Source organism: Wyeomyia smithii, chromosome 1 (genome assembly GCF_029784165.1).
Source record: "Wyeomyia smithii strain HCP4-BCI-WySm-NY-G18 chromosome 1, ASM2978416v1, whole genome shotgun sequence".
Classification (NCBI taxonomy): domain Eukaryota; kingdom Metazoa; phylum Arthropoda; class Insecta; order Diptera; family Culicidae; genus Wyeomyia; species Wyeomyia smithii.
This window is the reverse complement of record NC_073694.1, coordinates 109,117,860-109,138,511: the sequence shown is the minus strand read 5'-3', so window position 1 is coordinate 109,138,511 and position 20,652 is coordinate 109,117,860. Positions and strand designations below refer to the sequence as shown.

Here is a 20,652-nt window from a genome sequence, read left to right as displayed (position 1 = left end):
CACCTACACGACGAAAAGGTGAGTTTCAATGTTGTGAAACTCATTTGATAATTTTAACCACTTGTTATTAACAAAGCAAAGAAAGCAAAGCCTTGGTGCTACATTTCGATCCGGAACTTGACCTTCTGTTTACTATACACAGACTTCGCAGCCAACCGTTAAGTGTACAGGACAATTGCGGGGCTGGCGCTACGATCCTACTGACACCAACAGTCTCTCCCGAGTCAGGACTCGAACCTACGACGACTGGCTTGTTAGGCCAGCATCGTACCTCGAGACTAGCTGGGGAGGCTCCACTGATAACATGTGTGTGCAAAAATGCATTCATCCGAGGTAAATTTATTTATGATAGAATACTTTTGTAGGCAACAAGTTAATTATTTTTCCTATTAGTTTGTATGCTTTGGTTTGACAGGTGTATGTGTTTTTTTTTTGTTCATGGAATTTGGTGTGTGTTATATACTATGGCTATGGCAGAATTAAATCCAGGGTTGTTACAGAAACCTCAATTTTGAATCCGCGCCACGGGTTTTTGGATCCGCGCCGTGAAAACTCAATCCGCGCCGAAAAAAAGTAATAAAAACTTATGATTCAACATGGTAAAATTAATACCATCTTTAAAATGCCATGCTGATATGTATAACTTGTTTGTATTTAGCTTCAAACGCAGGACAGTTGACTTACTGCGGCCATGTTTAGAAATGATGCTAACCAAATGTTGTTTGGAAATTTTCATATACAAATGTAAAATGCCCGTAGCAATGATTTTTTCTCTCGCGATTTTTCCTCGTTGAAAAGGGTATCAATATGACGAGTAAAATTCCTGTGAGACATAAGTTAGACCTAAAAAGTGAGAATTGATTGACGAGATTTGGAAAGTGATGGATAACCATTTAAACCCGTATATTGTCGGAACATTCAATAAGTAATTAATAATCTTCGTGAGCTGCAAACGATAGCAAGTTTTACTAAAATTTGCAAAAAATCTTGTTGAAAATAATTCAAAATTTGCAAAAAATCTTGTTGAAAATAATTCAAAGATAAGTTTTAGCTAGAAAAAAGGTTATTAAAACGATAAAATACATGTAACTCATGTATAGCGCCAAACTCGAAAAAGTAGAAAAATCCCTCAACTCGAATTCAGGTCTAACATTCAAACATAAGTTGAATGTCATTAAAAATGTTTTCGGAAAGTCGGAACAACATCCTCTGTAGAAACATGGAATAGTCTCAAGTAAACGCAGGGTGACCACTCAAAATCAATTTTCGATTTCCCGCTTTTTTCCCGGTTTTCCTGATGATAGGTTTTAAGTTTTCTCGGTGCTTTATTTTTAAAAAATATGTGAAAACCATCAATTTTACATGTTTATATATATCCTTGCGAGAATAGTGTTATTAAAACTATGAAAAATATTTCTCCTTCAAAAATTTTTCTTCCTTTAACTGTTTATCGACTATAGCGAGTACCTTCATGGAAACCTGCACAATTTGCGCCCTTTTTATTTCAAAATCGTTGACAATCTTCCTTCTGCTTTTACTCTCTGTAAACCTGCTCTTGAATGCCAATGGAATGTATGGAAAAAAATTAAACACCGATCGTTTTAAATTATAGCTTAGAAGTTTTGTCTTCTCATGCAAAATTTGTTCTCAAGCGAACATCGATCGGGAAGAAATGCCTCAAAGTGACCAATGAAAAAATTCACATGGAACTGTTAAAATTATTTTTTTATGGTAAATGCGTTGGAAATTCATAAAACGTTGAGATCTGTCATCTCGAAACATTTTTTTTTTAAGTTTCGATCTTGGGATCAATTAAATGTTTGAGAAATTCTCTAAAATCCGTTTAATAAATTCAACCGACACTCTGAATAAGCAATTTGAAAAGAATATTATTTGAAACAATCGGTGTAAAACGCGACTTTTCCTGGAAATCCGCATGATAAACCACGGAAATTCCGAAATTTGCATTAAAAAAAGACGTGAAAAACCAAACCAAAAACTGCGTAAAAAGCAATTTCAATACATTTCTAAACAAAAGCTTGACAGTTTTTTAGGAATTCGATAAATTTGAGCTCCTTTTTTAAAACAGTACACAACACATCCTAACGAAATCGTCTTGAAAATTCTGAGATATATCAAAAAGTAGGAGGGTGGTATCCAGGACACGACCGCAAAGTTGACGTAGGACTTCAATAGTTTTGTATGTCATTTTGTGGCTCTGTTCGATTTGAACTCGTTTTACTTCTGACACGGTTCGATTTTGGCACACATTAATTACATTTTTTAGTTTTCTTGATTATTCCCACCAATTTAAGCTCAACATCCTCCAGAAGAAAAGTATTTTGGTTCTTTATGTTGCTGAAGCGAATGACCGGAATCGGTAAAATGGTTCCTGTTCCTGATCATGATCAAAGCAGTACAATGCCTCTAATTTTTAGGGTGGTAATATTAAGTATCTAGGTCGTCAGCCTAAATTCATCAAGCGATACCTGAAACGACTTGGAACTAAAACTAGTTCATTGGTGGCCATATCAACTGTTAAGGTCGTCATAGGCCACTTAATTAGTAGAAAAATAGACATGAAAAGAGAACCGTTAACTTTTGGTATGGTTCGATTTTGGCAACAGCAAAAATTCTGGCGTGTTGCCAAAATCGTACGGGGTCTCTATTTCGATTATTTATTTGCAGCACTCTAGTTTAGAAGAAAAAAATATTCTCTTTAACATTTATGAATAGCTTTCATTCTGATACAGTCAATTTTCTTCAATACGCGAAAAGGTTACCTTCTATACAGATCTAAATTGAGTACGATTTAGTAGAAATTCAACTTCTTTCTATATTTATTTGTCTTGTGAAAGACAGCTCACTCACCGACCACAAAGCGGCAAAGATGTCACAAAAAAGTTTTCCTGCAGTTACAAGTTCGTGGAAAAAATAACGATAAAGAATTACATTTTTCAGTCGAAAATGTACATTCACAGAAAATTCAACATTGACATAGAATTTTATGAACACGTTAACATTCAATTCAGGTCAATTTAAACATTTTATCAGTAAACAGAATCAGAAAAAAATTTAATCAGTTTCAAAAGTCAATTGTCTCTTATCTTTAAAAATAAACCGGACTCGAATGATAAGCAACATTAGCCTCAGCAATTAATGTTTGCATGGTGCTGTACAGTTACAAGTAAGGTAATATTTTGAAGCTGCTATTGTCAAAAAAACTAATTGGAAAATACAAATAACATACAAATGTGGGAACTCTAATAACAAGATGAAATGAACTTGGTTTTCCTATATACCGCCACCGCGGGATTGTTATATTGAACTAAATTCATTAAACTAGCATTACCTATAATCATCAGTACAGCTCGTTCAACTATCTATTCAAAGATCTGTGAGGAGCACTTTAGTTTTCTATTGTTTTTTAAATACGCTATATTTAGTTATTTAAATAATTCTGAATAAATCAGAGTGTAAAGCTTAAAAATAAACAACGCATTTTATCTGTACAATGCACCAAATTTATTTACCCTGCTATCTGCTTTTAACGACACATATAGAATTTTGTTGTCCCCGACAGCGCAGCGTCTTTCGCGGTAACTGAACAATCATATTGAGTTCTGATATTTGTTACTATTCCAAACAAGAAGAAGAAGATGACAATTCAAACGGTAATTCGATTGTGTTCCAGATCGCAAAATGATACCTACACATTAACCAAACACGCCTAGCTGTGCGTCGACAGCGGCAATGTAGTCTTCACTTGGCTTCGCTGCACACAAAAGAATATCGAGTACTTATGCACTCATAGACGACGAGTGACCAGACCAGCGCCAGCGCTCTGCTCATACATTGCTCGGTGCAGTACTGTTGCCTGTGCAAGCATGTTTTCTTTCAAGACATCAGTTTTAATGACATTCTTACAGCAGAACGTAAGATTGTCTGATAGTGGAGGTGGTTACGAACTTTCCGAAAAAGCTCCACCTTCAAGACATCAAATTAGTTTAGGCTCATGAAAGCAAACATTAGTTGACCTATTGGGACGGGGAGATTCTGTCAAATTTTTTTTGCCACTGCTATACAGGATATCATAGCAGGCCCTTGGTGTCCACTCATGAAGTCTGTGCTAGGCGTGCTCGCATGTGATTGGTACATTGTTTGTGAAAATTCGACTTTGAAACTTTTATGAAATTTTCACTGTTTAACAATGAATTGATAATGATAACTGAAGAATAAAAAAATTGTCCATTATTTTATCAATCTAACGACATATTGATCATTGTGATCCATCATGTGGTTACATCAGTATTACCGTTTGAAATCTTTCATACCGACGTTACACCTTGGTTTTTAGTTTCCTCAGAATGTATCTCGATATACTGCGGTTAGACGTAGTCCTACGTCAAAAATTGTATTGCCAAAACAGTTTTTCAATGACATAAATTTTCGATAACGATCGAAAAAAAAAATGTGGAAAAAAAATAATTAAAAAATAAATGATTTTCTTTTTTAATCCAATGTATATATTTTCCAGATTTAGGAATTAGTTTGCTACAACTCGTTCATTGACAACATTAGTAGGAGACATGCAGGAGGATGATTTTCCTGATGTGAAACCTAATTTCCCGCCTTTCCCGTCTTTTTCCGATGATTTGAAATTCCCGTGTTTTTCCCGCTTTTCCCGGTAGATTCCCGGCCACCCTGATTATTAATGTACGTAAACATTTTTGTAAACAAAGCTTCAAACGACGATTTGATGCAACTGCTATGTAGGCGTTTCAAGGTACGATGCTGGCCTAACAAGCCAGTTGTCGTAGGCTCGAGTCTCGGCACGGGAAAGACTGTGAGTATCAGTAGAATCGTAACGCTAGCCCCGCAATTGTCCTGTACACTTAACAGTCGGCTGCGAAGTCTGTGTATAACAGAAGGTTAAGTTCCGAATCGGATTGTAGCACCAAGGCTTTGCTTTGTTTTGCGTTGGTAGCTTTGTTTTCTTTTGTACCTAAACAAACAGTTTGAAATTAAGAAAAAATAAAACATCAACAATATTGGATATTTGCATTTTGAACAAATTTGAGATTTTCAAATAGAGATGTTTTGTTAGAAAAACATTTTTTTTCTTAAGAGTGACCATTCGGGTGGGACAAAAAATAAATGTTAGCTCTCATGCACTTTTCGTGTTCCTTATGGGTCCCATAACAACTGTGTAACTTTTCAGATCGATCGATGAAACGCCCGATTTGCGCCCGATTTTTAAAGTTCCCATACGATTTTATATGGGAAAATCCACTTTTTCAATAATTATTCTCTAGAGATGTCAAGTTGGCTCTTAAAAAAATATCAATACATGATATTAGTAGGAAATTTTTCTGGGAAAAACTCTTCTGAAAACCGTAAGGCACTACGATGCTTGTAGAAACAGCTATTCACCCCAAACTGATTGAATGTCTGACGGACGGCTCACCATTGAAATTTTCCAGCAACACTGCTACAGCATGCTGCTATTGCAAACTTGCTTAAGTATGAGAAAAAAATTCGCGTGGAATTAGTTTTCAAAGCGTGATTTTTGCTCATAGAATCTTCGAGGAAGCCTCCAAGATAAATTTAAGCGATATCCTTTCTCATCACATGGTTGAATTTGGAACAGCAGCATGCTGCAGCAGTATTGCTAGTAAAATTCAATGGTGAGCCCTTTGTCAGATATTCAATCAGTCTGGGGTGAATATCTTTTTTCACAAGCAAGGTAGCGCCTTGCGGTCATCAGAAGAGTTTTTCCCAGGAAAATTTCCTATAAATATCATATATTGATATATTTTTAAGAGCCAACTGGACATCTCTTTAGAAAAAGTTTTGAAAAAGTGTTTTTTCCCATATAAAATCGTATGGAAGCTTTAAAAATCGGGCGTTTCACCGATTGATCTGAAAAGTTACACAGTTGTTATAGGACCTATAAGGAACACGTAAAGTGCATGGGAGCGAGAAAAAAAACCATCTCTTCTTTCCCATATAACCGTGTCCCAGTCTAGTGACCATGTTGGAATGTTCAGAAGAGTTTCAATGAATAATCAATGAATTCCAGACGGTTTTCTATACGCCAGCCCTTGACAACTTTTCTCTAATCCTTGTCATTACTGACGTCGATGAGACGCATGTGATTTCAGAACTTGTTAACACGGTTATGGGTATTTCCGAAATCAGGATGACCTGAAATCGACCCTAGACGTCGTTTTGCAATCCAAGGTGGCAACTAGGGATGGGCGAACGGCTCACGAGCCGTTCATATGAACCGGTTCTTAGAAAAGAGTGAAAGAACGAACGGCTCACGAAAAAGAGCCACGGTTCTTTGAGCGCACCAGAACTGATGGGTTCGCGCGAACCCGAAGTTTACCGAGAAAACACGAACTGCCAACGCTCGTGAACCACTGTGAACCATGAGCCGTTCATATGAGTCGGTTCGGAACGGTGAGTGAGCGGTTCAGAGCCGCTCTTGCCAAAGAGCCGTTTCGCCCACCCCTAGTGGCAACTTCCGGTTCATGAAAATCAGCCAAAAATGGCCAAATACCACCCAATATGAGTATTTTCGGAGCAGGGATGACATTCATAGGCCGTAAATCGACCACAGTTGCCATTTTGAATCTATTCAGGACCACCACATAACATCCAAAGAATTATGTTATTAGTGAAGCCCCAGTAGAATCTTTTCGCGAAGGACCATTTTGGGGGCACGTGAGGGTGTTTTATTGTCGAGCACATAACGGTTACGATAAAATTTTGTTTTTGTAGGATCTCAATTATTTATTTTTCTCAATATTTTTAAAATATTGATTCATATTCAGACATCTTTCTCAAAGTCATTCTTTGACGACTTTTTCCTCTTGTCATTATTCAGATATATCGATTTACAAAAAAAAACTTCAGTCCTCTTTGAATGTAAGTTTAGATAATTTTTAAAAAATAGCATTGAAAAATAGGATGCCAACCAAAATGGTAATTTTAAGAAACCATGCCCGAAAAAACACCTAGTAAAAAATCGGAACCCATGAGAGGTTAGCTGCATGAAATTTCGGTTTTCGAAAATTTTTTGGTGTCAGATAGCTTATCAATGCGTGAAACGTCGAGATCTGGTATTATCTGAAAATAATCATGATTTTTATGATTTTTCGGATTTCTCAAGGTCTAACTTCGTTTTGCGCCACCCCATTTTGAATCCAACTGACCTGAAATTTCGTACAGGGTGTTTTCCGGGCAGGTAAACATTTTGTATAGGGTTTTTTTTTTCCTAAATTTTTTGATTACTTTTTTCTCATACAAGTGATTGGTACCCTACTACCTACCCACAATATTTCTAGAACTCTGAAAGGGTGCTGCCAGCCCAGCAGTCGATATCCTGATTTTTAGGTAATTGAAAGCAAGGTTGCAAGGCTTTCCGCGAAATCCGCGCCATAGAGTAGTAAAAACGCGTCAAATCCGTAAAAAACGTAAAATCCGCAAAAAAAACGCGAAATCCGCGCCGACTGTAACAACCCTGTATATCTTTACACCCACAATAGTCCCACGTCAAGCCTACGTTTGTGCACTCAAGCTCATACCCTTTAACTTTTGTCGTAATTGGACTTTAAGTTTGTTCGTCATGTTTATTAATGTGATATCAGGCTTCAAAAAGAAACACTATTCTGAGACTGCTTGAACTCACCCACTTTTCTCAGAGATGGCTGGACCGATTTTCATGAAATAAGTTGCAAATGGTCTAGTTGCCTCATAATACTCTAATAAATTTTATCATAATCGGACTGTAACGTTGTCTGTTATGTAAGTGGAAATCACGAAACTTCATTATCTCAGAAACTGCACAACCGATTGGAACAAAACAAGTATCAAATGAACATGCTGTTTTTAAAACCATCAACCGATGATTTTTGCAATAAATGAACATGTGGTTCAAAAGTTTAAATTATTTAAATTATTCAAATTATTCACTAATCACTTTACAATGATTTAACGCTAACGTAAGAACTAGCACAATAATCGCGAACACAGACGGAACACGACGAGTGATCAGACAAGACACTTATTGCTCTTACAGATATAAAAGGATAATATAATAATTATTTTTCGTCTACCGGTTTCGGGCTACATATTGCCCATCGACAGGACGAGATCCCATGTCCAACTGGTTAAAATTCTCGTACGTTATATCGCACGCGTCGAAGAGAGTGAGCTGGAGATTACTTTCTCCCCGTTGTCAAGTTGAAGAGAATTGAGTTGATCGGTGCATCGTCGTCGTTCATCAATGGTTGTTTGGCCATCGCAATGTACATTGACTCCCAAGCATTGAGGAGACCAGTTTTATTGATGCTTTTGATCAGACCCGCCTTATCCCAATCGATCTCGTGTTGGTTACTCACTGTATGTGTTGCTACACTGGATTCACTCGTTTTGTTCATTTCTACTGCTCTTCTATGCTCTTTAAGCCGCACTTTAACTTTTCTTCGTGTTTGCCCGATATATACCGCGTCGCAGTCTTTGCACGGTATTTTATAAATTCCAGCTTGTTCGTCTTGTGGAACTTTGTCCTTCAGGTTAACCAGAAGTTCACGTAAAGTGTTAACGCTTTTATGTGCAATATTTATTCCATATCTGCGGAGGGTATGCTTCATGGATTCGTGATGGTAGGGTAAAACGGGAGGCTGACTCTTCGAATCTCCTCATTTTCCGATATTAAAGTGGTAGCGTCTCGTCTGTGTTTCTTTCTTTCGTGCTTACGGAGGATTTTGTCGACGAACTGTTTGTCGTACCCGTTCAATTCGGCTGCTTTATATATTGTTTCTTTTTCTGCTAAAAACTCTTGTTCTTCCATCGGTATGTTGAAGATGCGATGGGCCATGGAATGAAAAGCGGCCTGTTTTTGACCACCGAAATGGTCGAGTCAGCTGTGATGTAACGATCTGTTGAAGTTGGCTTTCGATAGATTCCAAATTTTAGCTTATTGTTATCCTTCCGTGTAATAAGTAAATCAAGGAAAGGAAGTTTTCCTTCGACTTCTTTTTCAACCGTGAACTGATTGTGGTGTGCCGTGAGTTAAGAAAGTCGAGAGTTTGTGTTAGCGTGCGTTCCTTCACCAAAGCAAAAATGTCATCCACATACCGTTTCCATATCCGAGGGAAGAGTTTATTTCCTTCAGCTTCAACCTCGAAATTGGACATGAAAATTTCGGCTAACAGTGGAGACAATTTACTACCCATACTTAGACCGAAGACCTGTTTATAAATTTTTCCTCTGAACATAAACAAATTTTGTTTCATACATAATTCGGCCACTGACATATAGGCCTCAATGTGATTTGGGGGGGCGCGGTAACGTTCTAGGTGTGTGCGCAAGTATTTTATGGCTTCATTCACAGGTACACTTGGGAACAGGGCAGTCACATCGAAGGATACTAGGATTTCCCCCCTACGGATTTCCAGATTCTCCACCTGCTTAACCAATTCTACGGAGTTTTTTTTTACGCTTTTCCCCTGTGTCACCGGGTACTTTCTCAGCTCATCTACCAGCCATGCAGCCATTTTTTCAGTGGGTGTGCAGATATTGGACGAAATAGGACGCATAGCTAACGGGTTTTTATGGACTTTTGGTAGGCAGTAGAGGGATGCTACTTTAGGATTCGGAACATGTAGTTTTCTATCCAACTTCTCCTCTCCCATCAGGTGTGCTACTTGTCGCCTAGTAATATTTGCCTGTTCAACCATAGTGTTTAGTGGATCTCTTGGTTTTCCGTTTTTATACTTACATTCCTCGTACGGACCCGAATTTATCATGTCGGAGACACGTGAATCGTAGTCTGAGTTGTCCATAATTACGATCGCGTTTCCTTTGTCCGCACGGGAGTAAACCACTTTACGGGACTTCAACCTTCGTACCACGCACCACGTATCAAAATCAATATTTCTAGATTTGTTTTGACTATTTATTGAGCGGGAAATGCATTTTTCTACGTCAAGGCGAACCGCGGCTTAAAGAGCATAGAAGAGCAGTAGAAATGAACAAAACGAGTGAATCCAGTGTAGCAACACATACAGTGAGTAACCAACACGAGATCGATTGGGATAAGGCGGGTCTGATCAAAAGCATCAATAAAATTGGTCTCCTCAATGCTTGGGAGTCAATGTACATTGCGACGGCCAAACAACCATTGATGAACGACGACGATGCACCGATCAACTCAATTCTCTTCAACTTGACAACGGGGAGAAAGTAATCTCCAGCTCACTCTCTTCGACGCGTGCGATATAACGTACGAGAATTTTAACCAGTTGGACATGGGATCTCGTCCTGTCGATGGGCAATATGTAGCCCGAAACCGGTAGACGAAAGGTAATTATTATATTATCCTTTTATATCTGTAAGAGCAATAAGTGTCTTGTCTGATCACTCGTCGTGTTCCGTCTGTGTTCGCGATTATTGTGCTAGTTCTTACGTTAGCGTTAAATCATTGTAAAGTGAAATGGAGGCTACAACCTACCAACGCTTTCGCCTATATGGCCAACTGGTTGAAAAGAAGAGAATGTTGTTGCTACACATCCAGTTTCTAACTCGGTGCAGAAGAAGAAATTTAATCCCGAAGTTTATCAACGTAAAATCATCCACCAATAGTGCAGCTAGCAAAATAGCAACCAACAGTGCAAAGAAAATATGGTTGATTGAGGAAATAAGAACGAAACATAAAGAAGTGTCCATCGTAGAAGAAAAGTTGTACTCGCTGCATTTACAGTTGCTTAAGCTGGTTGAATACCATAGCGCGGCAGAATGTGTTGTGTTTGGATGTATGGAGAAGATAAAAAAGTGTTGGCAACAAGTGCTATGTGGTGTGCAAAGAAATTTGCGCAAACGCGTTAAACTAACAAAGCAGAGGCACCGAAAAAAGCTACATTGCCTAGCACGTACGCAAAAGGAAGGAGAAAAAACAACCCGATCTCCGCAGATGATCGATAATTTTGTGATTAATCTCTCGTCCATACAATTCACTCGCGAAGAGCTACATTTGTTTAACAAGGGGCTAAATTTCGCAATTTTACCCGTTAGTGCACCAATAGCCGATGTAGTGAATAATATTGAAAGTGCCATTCAGTACCAGTGTCACTCGATAAAATCCGCGGTTCGCCTTGACGTAGAAAAATGCATTTCCCGCTCAATAAATAGTCAAAACAAATCTAGAAATATTGATTTTGATACGTGGTGCGTGGTACGAAGGTTGAAGTCCCGTGAAGTGGTTTACTCCCGTGCGGACAAAGGAAACGCGATCGTAATTATGGACAACTCAGACTACGATTCACGTTTCTCCGACATGATAAATTCGGGTCCGTACGAGGAATGTAAGTATAAAAACGGAAAACCAAGAGATCCACTAAACACTATGGTAGAACAGGCAAATATTACTAGGCGACAAGTAGCACACCTGATGGGAGAGGAGAAGTTGGATAGAAAACTACATGTTCCGAATCCTAAAGTAGCATCCCTCTACTGGCTACCAAAAGTCCATAAAAACCCGTTAGCTATGCGTCCTATTTCGTCCAATATCTGCACACCCACTGAAAAAATGGCTGCATGGCTGGTAGATGAGCTGAGAAAGTACCCGGTGACACAGGGGAAAAGCGTAAAAAACTCCGTAGAATTGGTTAAGTAGGTGGAAAATCTGGAAATCCGTAGAGGGGAAATCCTAGTATCCTTCGATGTGACTGCCCTGTTCCCAAGTGTACCTGTGAATGAAGCCATAAAATACTTGCGCACACACCTAGAACGTTACCGCGCCCCCCCAAATCACATTGAGGCCTATATGTCAGTGGCCGAATTATGTATGAAACAAAATTTGTTTATGTTCAGAGGAAAAATTTATAAACAGGTCTTCGGTCTAAGTATGGGTAGTAAATTGTCTCCACTGTTAGCCGAAATTTTCATGTCCAATTTCGAGGTTGAAGCTGAAGGAAATAAACTCTTCCCTCGGATATGGAAACGGTATGTGGATGACATTTTTGCTTTGGTGAAGGAACGCACGCTAACACAAACTCTCGATTTTCTTAACTCACGGCACACCACAATCAAGTTCACGGTTGAAAATGAAGTCGAAGGAAAACTTCCTTCCCTTGATTTACTTATTACACGGAAGGATAACAATAAGCTAAAATTTGGAATCTATCGAAAGCCAACTTCAACAGATCGTTACATCACAGCTGACTCGAACCATTTCGGTGGTCAAAAACAGGCCGCTTTTCATTCCATGGCCCATCGCATCTTCAACATACCGATGGAAGAACAAGAGTTTTTAGCAGAAAAAGAAACAATATATAAAGCAGCCGAATTGAACGGGTACGACAAACAGTTCGTCGACAAAATCCTCCGTAAGCACGAAAGAAAGAAACACAGACGAGACGTTACCACTTTAATACCGGAAAATGAGATTCGAAGAGTCAGCCTCCCGTTTTACCCTACCATCACGAATCCACTGAAGCATACCCTCCGCAGATATGGAATAAATATTGCACATAAAAGCGTTAACACTTTACGTGAACTTCTGGTTAACCTGAAGGACAAAGTTCCACAAGACGAACAAGCTGGAATTTATAAAATACCGTGCAAAGACTGCGACGCGGTATATATCGGGCAAACACGAAGAAAAGTTAAAGTGCGGCTTAAAGAGCATAGAAGAGCAGTAGAAAAGAACAAAACGAGTGAATCCAGTGTAGCAACACATACAGTGAGTAACCAACACGAGATCGATTGAGATAAGGCGGGTCTGATCAAAAGCATCAATAAAATTGGTCTCCTCAATGCTTGGGAGTCAATGTACATTGCGACGGCCAAACAACCATTGATGAACGACGACGATGCACCGATCAACTCAATTCTCTTCAACTTGACAACGGGGAGAAAGTAATCTCCAGCTCACTCTCTTCGACGCGTGCGATATAACGTACGAGAATTTTAACCAGTTGGACATGGGATCTCGTCCTGTCGATGGGCAATATGTAGCCCGAAACCGGTAGACGAAAGGTAATTATTATATTATCCTTTTATATCTGTAAGAGCAATAAGTGTCTTGTCTGATCACTCGTCGTGTTCCGTCTGTGTTCGCGATTATTATTCACTAATTCTTGCCTTTCTTCTAGTAAGGTATAACTATCACTGGCAAAACCAAAGGTATAAAAGTGCTCCAAACGGTCGAATGGCATATATCACTAGACTCAGTTCCACGAGCTAAGCATTTTCTGGAATTGTGTGTACGTGTGTATGTATGTGCAACTTTTCAACCTTACTCGGTTTTCTCAGAGATGGCTGGACAGATTTTCGAAAAAAATATTTTCAAATAAAAGGTCTAGTTGCCCCATTAAATCCTATTAAATTATATTGTAAGCGGATTTTTACTTTGTAGGTATTTATCAAAATGTGAAAATCACGACAGATCATTATCTTAGAAACTACACAACCGATTTTAACAAAATTGGGTTGGAATGAACGGGCTAGAAACGTGTTCTGGAGACTATTTAATCTCACTCATGTTTCTAAGAGATAACAAACAATATCGCACGCTAGCCTGGGGGCTAATGTGGTCTCGATCAACTCGATTATTAGTTGAGAGAATTCGTTATCGATATTGTTTTTGGCACATTCTGCATGTGTAGGATAAGTACAACGATACACCGTGCCCCAGTGCTGAGTCGAGAAAATTTCCAGCTCGAAAAGATCCTCGACCTGATCGGGAATCGAACCCGATTTCACAACCGTGTGGGAGAACTAGCCGACCGACATCACTAACCACAGAGCCACGGGGACCACTAAAGACTAAGAGATGGCTGGACCGATTTTCATAAAACCAGTATCATATGGAAGGTCTTGTTGCCCTATTGATTTTTTTTTGCAATCGGACTCTTACTTTGCCTGATATGTTTAAAAATGTGAAAACCAGCTATGAAAAGAAACATATTCCAAAGAATACTTAAGCTCATTCACTTTTCTCTGAGATGACTGAGCATGAGCATGAGCATTGACGACCGTACATATCGTAGTTGCACCTCCGTGATTGACCTGAGCTTGTGAAGTTGCACAAAGAACCACATAGATAGTTTTTGGTAACTTTCACTTTAAAAAGATCAATAACGGCGCCGGCCACGTCCATACAGTCGTTGGGGAAAAATAGGAAGAGGATTGTTAGTTCGACAAACGTTGTTATGGGACCGAGTTCACCTCTGCATCTCTACGGATGTCACAAGAAGAGTATTTGTGTTAGTATAATGGGGTAGGAAAGATCAGGATTCGCCGTGGTAGGCAATACGATCAGATATTTTCAAATCTCGCGCGCGAAGAATAATTTTTCAAACCAAACACTAAATCGTGAGATACAAAAGCTAAGCGCGATACAAAAGCTAAGCTGATTCGCAGGCACCGATTTTATGTCATGTGAGAGTAAGCTACGCGATACGAATCTCCAGATCACCAGTCACAGCAAACCGAACTTAAACGATTTTTTTTTCTTCATCTATAGTTTATTTGACACGGCACAAATACAATTCAATGTTTAACGGCGCCAATTATATCTGGTAGCTTACTTTCTAAAGTATCTTAATAACTAAAAGCAAATTTTTTATCCTCGCTGCCGACTACGAGCTGAAACTAAATCTAACTTAAAGCTAGAATATTTTGCATTAAAAGCACAGGTTTGCTGTTTGATGGTTTTCATTGCCATAGGTAAGCAGCATAATAAATTTGTTCCGCTGCTGGGCCAAGATATTACGGACTGGCATATTGGGTTGTTTCCATCGGGCCTTGAGAGTATCGTGCGGGTCTGATTGCTGTTTCCGGATCCGGGGTCTTAACGTGTTCTTGTCGTTTGGTTGGATGTAGGCGGAAGGGGATAGGACTAAACTGGGGCGTGGATGGATTTCAGGAAAACGTATATAAGGGACATGTAGGATAGGTCACGGCTCGCCAAGACATCACGAACAGGAACAGCCGGCTGCCTACCTTCGGCCTGCAGGGAAGCTGTTAATCTAGACCTGGCGTCACGGTGTACAGGGCATGACCAAACAACGTGCTCTATGTCGTGATAACCTTCACCACAGGCACAGATACCACTCTCTCCGAGCCCAACACGACGGAGATGCGCGTCAAATCTATAGTGATTGGACATAAGCCGGGACATCACGCAAATGAAATCCCGACCTACATCCAACCCCTTGAACCACGGGTTCGTCGATACCTTTGGGATTATGGAATGTAACCACCTTCCCAGTTCCCCCTTGGTCCAAGAATTTTGCCAACTGATGATCGTATTCTGACGTACAAATGCGAAAAATTCATTAAAGGCAATTGGTTTTTCATAAATATCACCGTTTGTTGCGCCCACCTTAGCCAAAGAGTCCGCTTTCTCATTACCCGGTATCGAGCAGTGAGAAGGGACCCACGCTAAGGTAATCTGAGTAGATTTTTCGGATAAAGCACTCAGATGTTCCCGTATTTTCCCCAGGAAATACGGAGAGTGCTTAACATCTTTCATCGATCGGAGAGCCTCAATGGAACTGAGACTGTCCGTGAAGATGAAATAATGGTCCGTGGGCATTTTTTCGATAATCCCTAGGGTGTACTGAATTGCAGCTAATTCTGCGACGTAAACAGAAGCAGGATTATCGAGCTTATGGGAGACGGTTAAATTGTTATTGAAGATACCGAAGCCAGTGGACCCATCAAGAAGTGATCCGTCAGTGTAGTACATATTGTCGCAGTTGATGTTTCGATATTTATTGAAAAAAATTTTAGGGATCTGCTGCACGCGTAAATGATCCGGGATTTCACGAGTTTCTTCTATCATGGATGTATCGAAAAACACAGTAGAATCAGAAGTGTTTGATAAGTCGACACGATTTGGAATATTCGAAGAAGGGTTAATATTTTGGGACATGTGATTGAAATACAATGTCATAAAACGGGTTTGAGAATTAAGTTCGATTAACCTTTCAAAATTTTCAATCACGGGACGGTTCAAGACCTCACATTTGATTAGAATACGAGAAGACAGGCTCCAGAAGCGGTTTTTCAATGGTAGTACTCCAGCTAAGATCTCCAAACTCATCGTATGGGTCGACTGCATGCAACCCAAGGCGATACGCAAACAACGATATTGTATTCGCTCCAGTTTGATCAAATGTGTGTTTGCTGCGGAGCGGAAGCAGAAACACCCGTACTCAATAACAGACAGTATCGTTGTTTGGTAAAGCCTTATAAGGTCTCCTGGGTGGGCTCCCCACCATTGTCCGGTTATTGTACGAAGAAAATTCACTCTTTGTTGACATTTTTTCATCAGATACCTCACGTGACAACCCCAGGTGCTTTTAGAGTCGAACCAGACACCAAGATATTTGTGTACCAAAACCTGAGAAATCGTTTTACCCATTAATTGTGTTTGAAGCTGAGCAGGTTCATGCTTCCTAGAAAAAACTACTATCTCAGTCTTCTCCGGAGAGAATTCGATACCTAGCTGTGAAGCCCAAGCAGACAAATTGTCCAAGGTATCTTGCAATGGTCCTTGCAAATCGGCAGCTTTGGCTCCTGTAACAGAGATTACACTGTCGTCTGCAAGTTGTCTTATCGTGCATGAATTTGCCAGACATTCATCGATGTCATTTACATAAAAGTTGTAAAGAAGGGGGCTTAAACATGAGCCCTGGGGAAGACCCATGTAGCTAATGCGAAAAGTTGCCAAATCGCCGTGCGTAAAATGCATGTGCTTTTCGGACAACAAATTGTGCAAAAAATTGTTCAAAATTGGAGAAAATCCTTGTCGGTGAAGTTTACCCGAAAGAATGTCAATAGAAACGGAATCAAAAGCCCCCTTAATGTCCAAGAACGCAGACGCCATTTGTTCTTTGCGAGCATACGCCAGCTGAATATCTGTTGAAAGCAACGCAAGACAATCATTCGTCCCTTTGGCACGGCGGAAGCCAAATTGAGTATCTGATAGTAGACCATTTGATCCGACCCAATGGTCTAAACGACGGAGTATCATTTTTTCCATCAATTTCCGGATACAGGATAGCATTGCAATCGGCCTATAAGAGTTGTGATCAGAAGCTGGTTTCCCTGGTTTTTGGATGGCGATCACCTTCACTTGCCTCCAATCCTGCGGTACAATGTTTTGCTCCAGGAACTTATTGAACAAGTTCAACAAGCGCCTCTTGGCATTGCCGGGTAGATTCTTCAACAAGTTGAATTTGATTCTATCTAACCCAGGCGCGTTATTGTTACAGGACAGGAGGGCAACTGAAAATTCTGCCATCGTAAAAGGTGATTCTATCGCGTCGTGGCCCGGAGACGCATCGCGAACAATGTTTTGCTCAGGAACAGAGTCCGGACATACTTTCCTGGCAAAATCAAATATCCACCGACTTGAAGACTCCTCGCTTTCGTTGACCGTTACGCGATTCCGCATTCTTCGGGCTGTGTTCCAAAGAGTGCTCATCGATGTCTCCCTCGACGTCTCGTTCACGAACCGACGCCAATATCCGCGTTTCTTTGCTTTAGCCAAACTTTTAAGCTTGGTATTAAGCTCCGAATACCGTAAATAGTCGCCAGGTATACCTCCCTTCTGTTAGGCCTTAAACGCGTCGGATCTTTGCGTGTAGACATCGGAGCACTCTTGGTCCCACCACGGAGTGGGAGGCCGTTCTTTGATCGTTACGCCGGGATATTTCTTCGTTTGGGCTTGCAACGCGGCGTCGAGAATCAAGCCCGCGAGGAGGTTGTATTCTTCAAGTGGTGGATGATGTTGTATCGACTCGACCGCTTTTGAAATCATTTCCTCGTATAATTCCCAATCGACATTCCGTGTGAGGTCATACGGAATGTCAATTGGTCGCATGCGAGTCGACCCGTTATTAATTGAAATAAGAATAGGCAAATGGTCGCTACCGTGAGGATCAAGGATTACCTTCCATGTGCAATCCAACCGTAGCGACGTCGAACATAAGGATAGATCCAAAGCGCTTGGGCGCGCTGGAGGTTTCGGGATACGTGTCATTTCACCGTTGTTTAAAATAGTCATGTCGAAGTCATCGCAAAGGTTATAGATTAAAGAGGAGCGGTTATCATTGTATGGGGAACCCCAAGCCACGCCATGAGAGTTGAAGTCTCCCAAAATCAAACGTGGCGAGGGAAGAAGTTCTATTAAATCAAAGAGCAGCCGTTGCCCAACCTGTGCTCTGGGAGGAATATATATTGAGGCAATACAAAGCTCTTTACCTTGTATTGTCATTTGACATGCGACAACTTCGATGCCTGGAATCGAGGGGAGGTTAATACGATAGAAAGAATAGCACTTTTTAATCCCTAAAAGTACTCCTCCATATGGGGTGTCTCGATCAAGGCGAATAATATTAAAATCATGGAAGTTGCGATCAATATTTGAAGTAAGCCAAGTTTCACAAAGGGAAAATGCAGCGCATTTGTTTTTATTTATCAAAACTTTAAACGAATCAATTTTTGGTAAAATACTTCTACAATTCCACTGTAAGACAGAGATAGAATCCTTCATATACGCAGTTGAATTAGGCATCGAAGGATACAATCGCTGCAAGGAGGGGCTATTGGGCAGTCAACTGCTTCAAAAATGATCTAACTGTTGGGAGGAATGCTGTAAGAAAAATTTTAATTGGATCGGGTATATTGAAATTTTCAAAAATCCAGTCCACAATGTCAGAAAATTTCACTAATCCAGAGTTTGTTTCATCAACTGGATGTGCAAAAGGAACAACTGGGGTTTTAGATGTTCCTGGCAGTGCTGGGAACTCCTTCTGGGACTTTAAATTTGCAAGCCCAGGAGGAGTTTGCTTCGGTTTTTCCGCAGCACTGTTTGGTTTGTTCGTACTTTTCATTACACTTTGGGAAATCTTAGGACCTTTATGGGGAAGTTTAGGAGAAGAAACATTTTTCCTCTTCCTAGACTCCCCAGGATTGGCATAAGATGTTCCCGCTGATGAATCGTCAGAATCGGTTTCATCGGAGGGCAACAGATCAAAGGGGTTCGATGTTATGGTAGAAGTGGTCACGGTCTTCTTCAGCATCTCAGCATAAGAACGCTTTGAACGCTCCTTAAGTGACCGCTTGATTTTATCTCTGCGCTGCATGTACACCGGGCATGTGGAGAGCTCATGCTGGTTTTCCCCACAGTGAATACATTTTTCAGCATTAACACTGCAAGAATCTTCCGCATGAGTCTCCCCACACTTGCTACATCGTGCCTTATTGCAGCAGTAGGCGGCTGTGTGGCCTAACTGCTTGCAATTGGTGCAATTCATAACACGGGGTACATACAATCGCACAGGCAGACGAACCCGGTCGATCGAGACGTGGCTAGGGAGTGCAGATCCGGCAAACGTAACGCGAAACGAGCCTGACGGAATGTAAACTTTTTTACCGCCGACGAGAGACATGGACCGCAATTGCTTACGATTCAAAATCTTCGCCTGTGTTTCGGTATTTTTGAAGCAACCGGTTGCGCTTTTAAGGATACACTCGACAGACAGACTCGAATCGGTTATGACACCGTCGATCTCCACGTCTCGTGCGGGTATGTAAACGCGATACTCGCGTGTGAAGAGCTCAGAGCAAGCGATAGCATTGGCCTGTGCCAGATCACTGACCACGACACGGAGCTTGTTAGGTCGGACCTTGGAAATTTCGGTCACGGCCTTGTACCCCTTCGTCAGGTCTTTTGAAATTTGCAGTATGTTTAATCGCTTTGAATTCACTCCTGCCTTTGGACGAAAATAAACAGTATAGCTGCCCTGTTGAGATCTGTCCGGGTAAAGCCTGGGGCGAGGGGGGACTGGAGAATGAACAGGGGAGGGGATAACAGAAGGGTCAGGGTCAGGGGGGTTCGGGGATGGTGGCACGGGAGGCGAGGGATCTATATCCATCGCGCTAAATGTAGCGCACTAGCGAACTAGCGCCGACAAGAACACGTACCTCTTTTCTTCTTCCTTCCAGCAGTGGTTGTCCGATCGTTCGAAGCTGCACCCAAAGCAGCCAGCAGCACCAGTACAGCAGCACCAATACAGCCACCAGCAGTGAGCCGGGTGTGAGATCACTCAGCACAGCGACACGGACTCGACTGTCAACTGATGGCCTTGAATAATACACTCTTTTGTTTGGCTATTCGTACACACGGACCGGATTGTAATAGAACGACCACTTTGCACGTCCGTTTCTGTCGAGTGTTCGACGCGGAATGAACTTAAACGATTGCTCACTGTACTTAAAACAAAACCTATCTTTCTTTTTTTTTTTGTTATTTTAGAATCAATAAAGTTTATATATTTAACAATAAAAAACCTAAATTAATCCACCTAGCGGTCAGACCCAGCCTTTCTCATTCAATTTTTTGTTTGTCAAAATAGATTTACATGAACGCTTCAATCCAATAAATGTATATTCACTCTTAAGGTTCTAAAATATTGATGTTGTAATCTATTTATTTATTTATTTATTTCGTCAATCATAGTAGACTACATCTTAAAAACTATTGCTAACATCACAAATATAGTTATGTAATTCTAGTGTTCAATATTTTTCTAAGAGCATTTCGTGACATCGTTAAATCAATAACTT

General features: G+C 40.5%; 2 protein-coding genes across 2 annotated transcripts; both read left to right on the top strand.

Annotated features, from left to right (window-relative positions):
* The first annotated feature begins 10,504 nt into the window (after nt 1-10,504).
* LOC129717070 (uncharacterized) lies at nt 10,505-11,683 on the top strand. The gene has a single exon (XM_055666913.1). The coding sequence runs from the start codon at nt 10,505-10,507 to the stop codon at nt 11,681-11,683; it is 1,179 nt and encodes a 392-aa protein (XP_055522888.1).
* Nucleotides 11,684-11,914: 231 nt separating this feature from the next.
* Nucleotides 11,915-12,778, top strand: LOC129717069 (uncharacterized). Its single transcript, XM_055666912.1, has one exon. It carries the CDS (start codon nt 11,915-11,917, stop codon nt 12,776-12,778), a length of 864 nt encoding a protein of 287 aa, XP_055522887.1.
* The last annotated feature ends 7,874 nt before the right edge of the window (nt 12,779-20,652 follow it).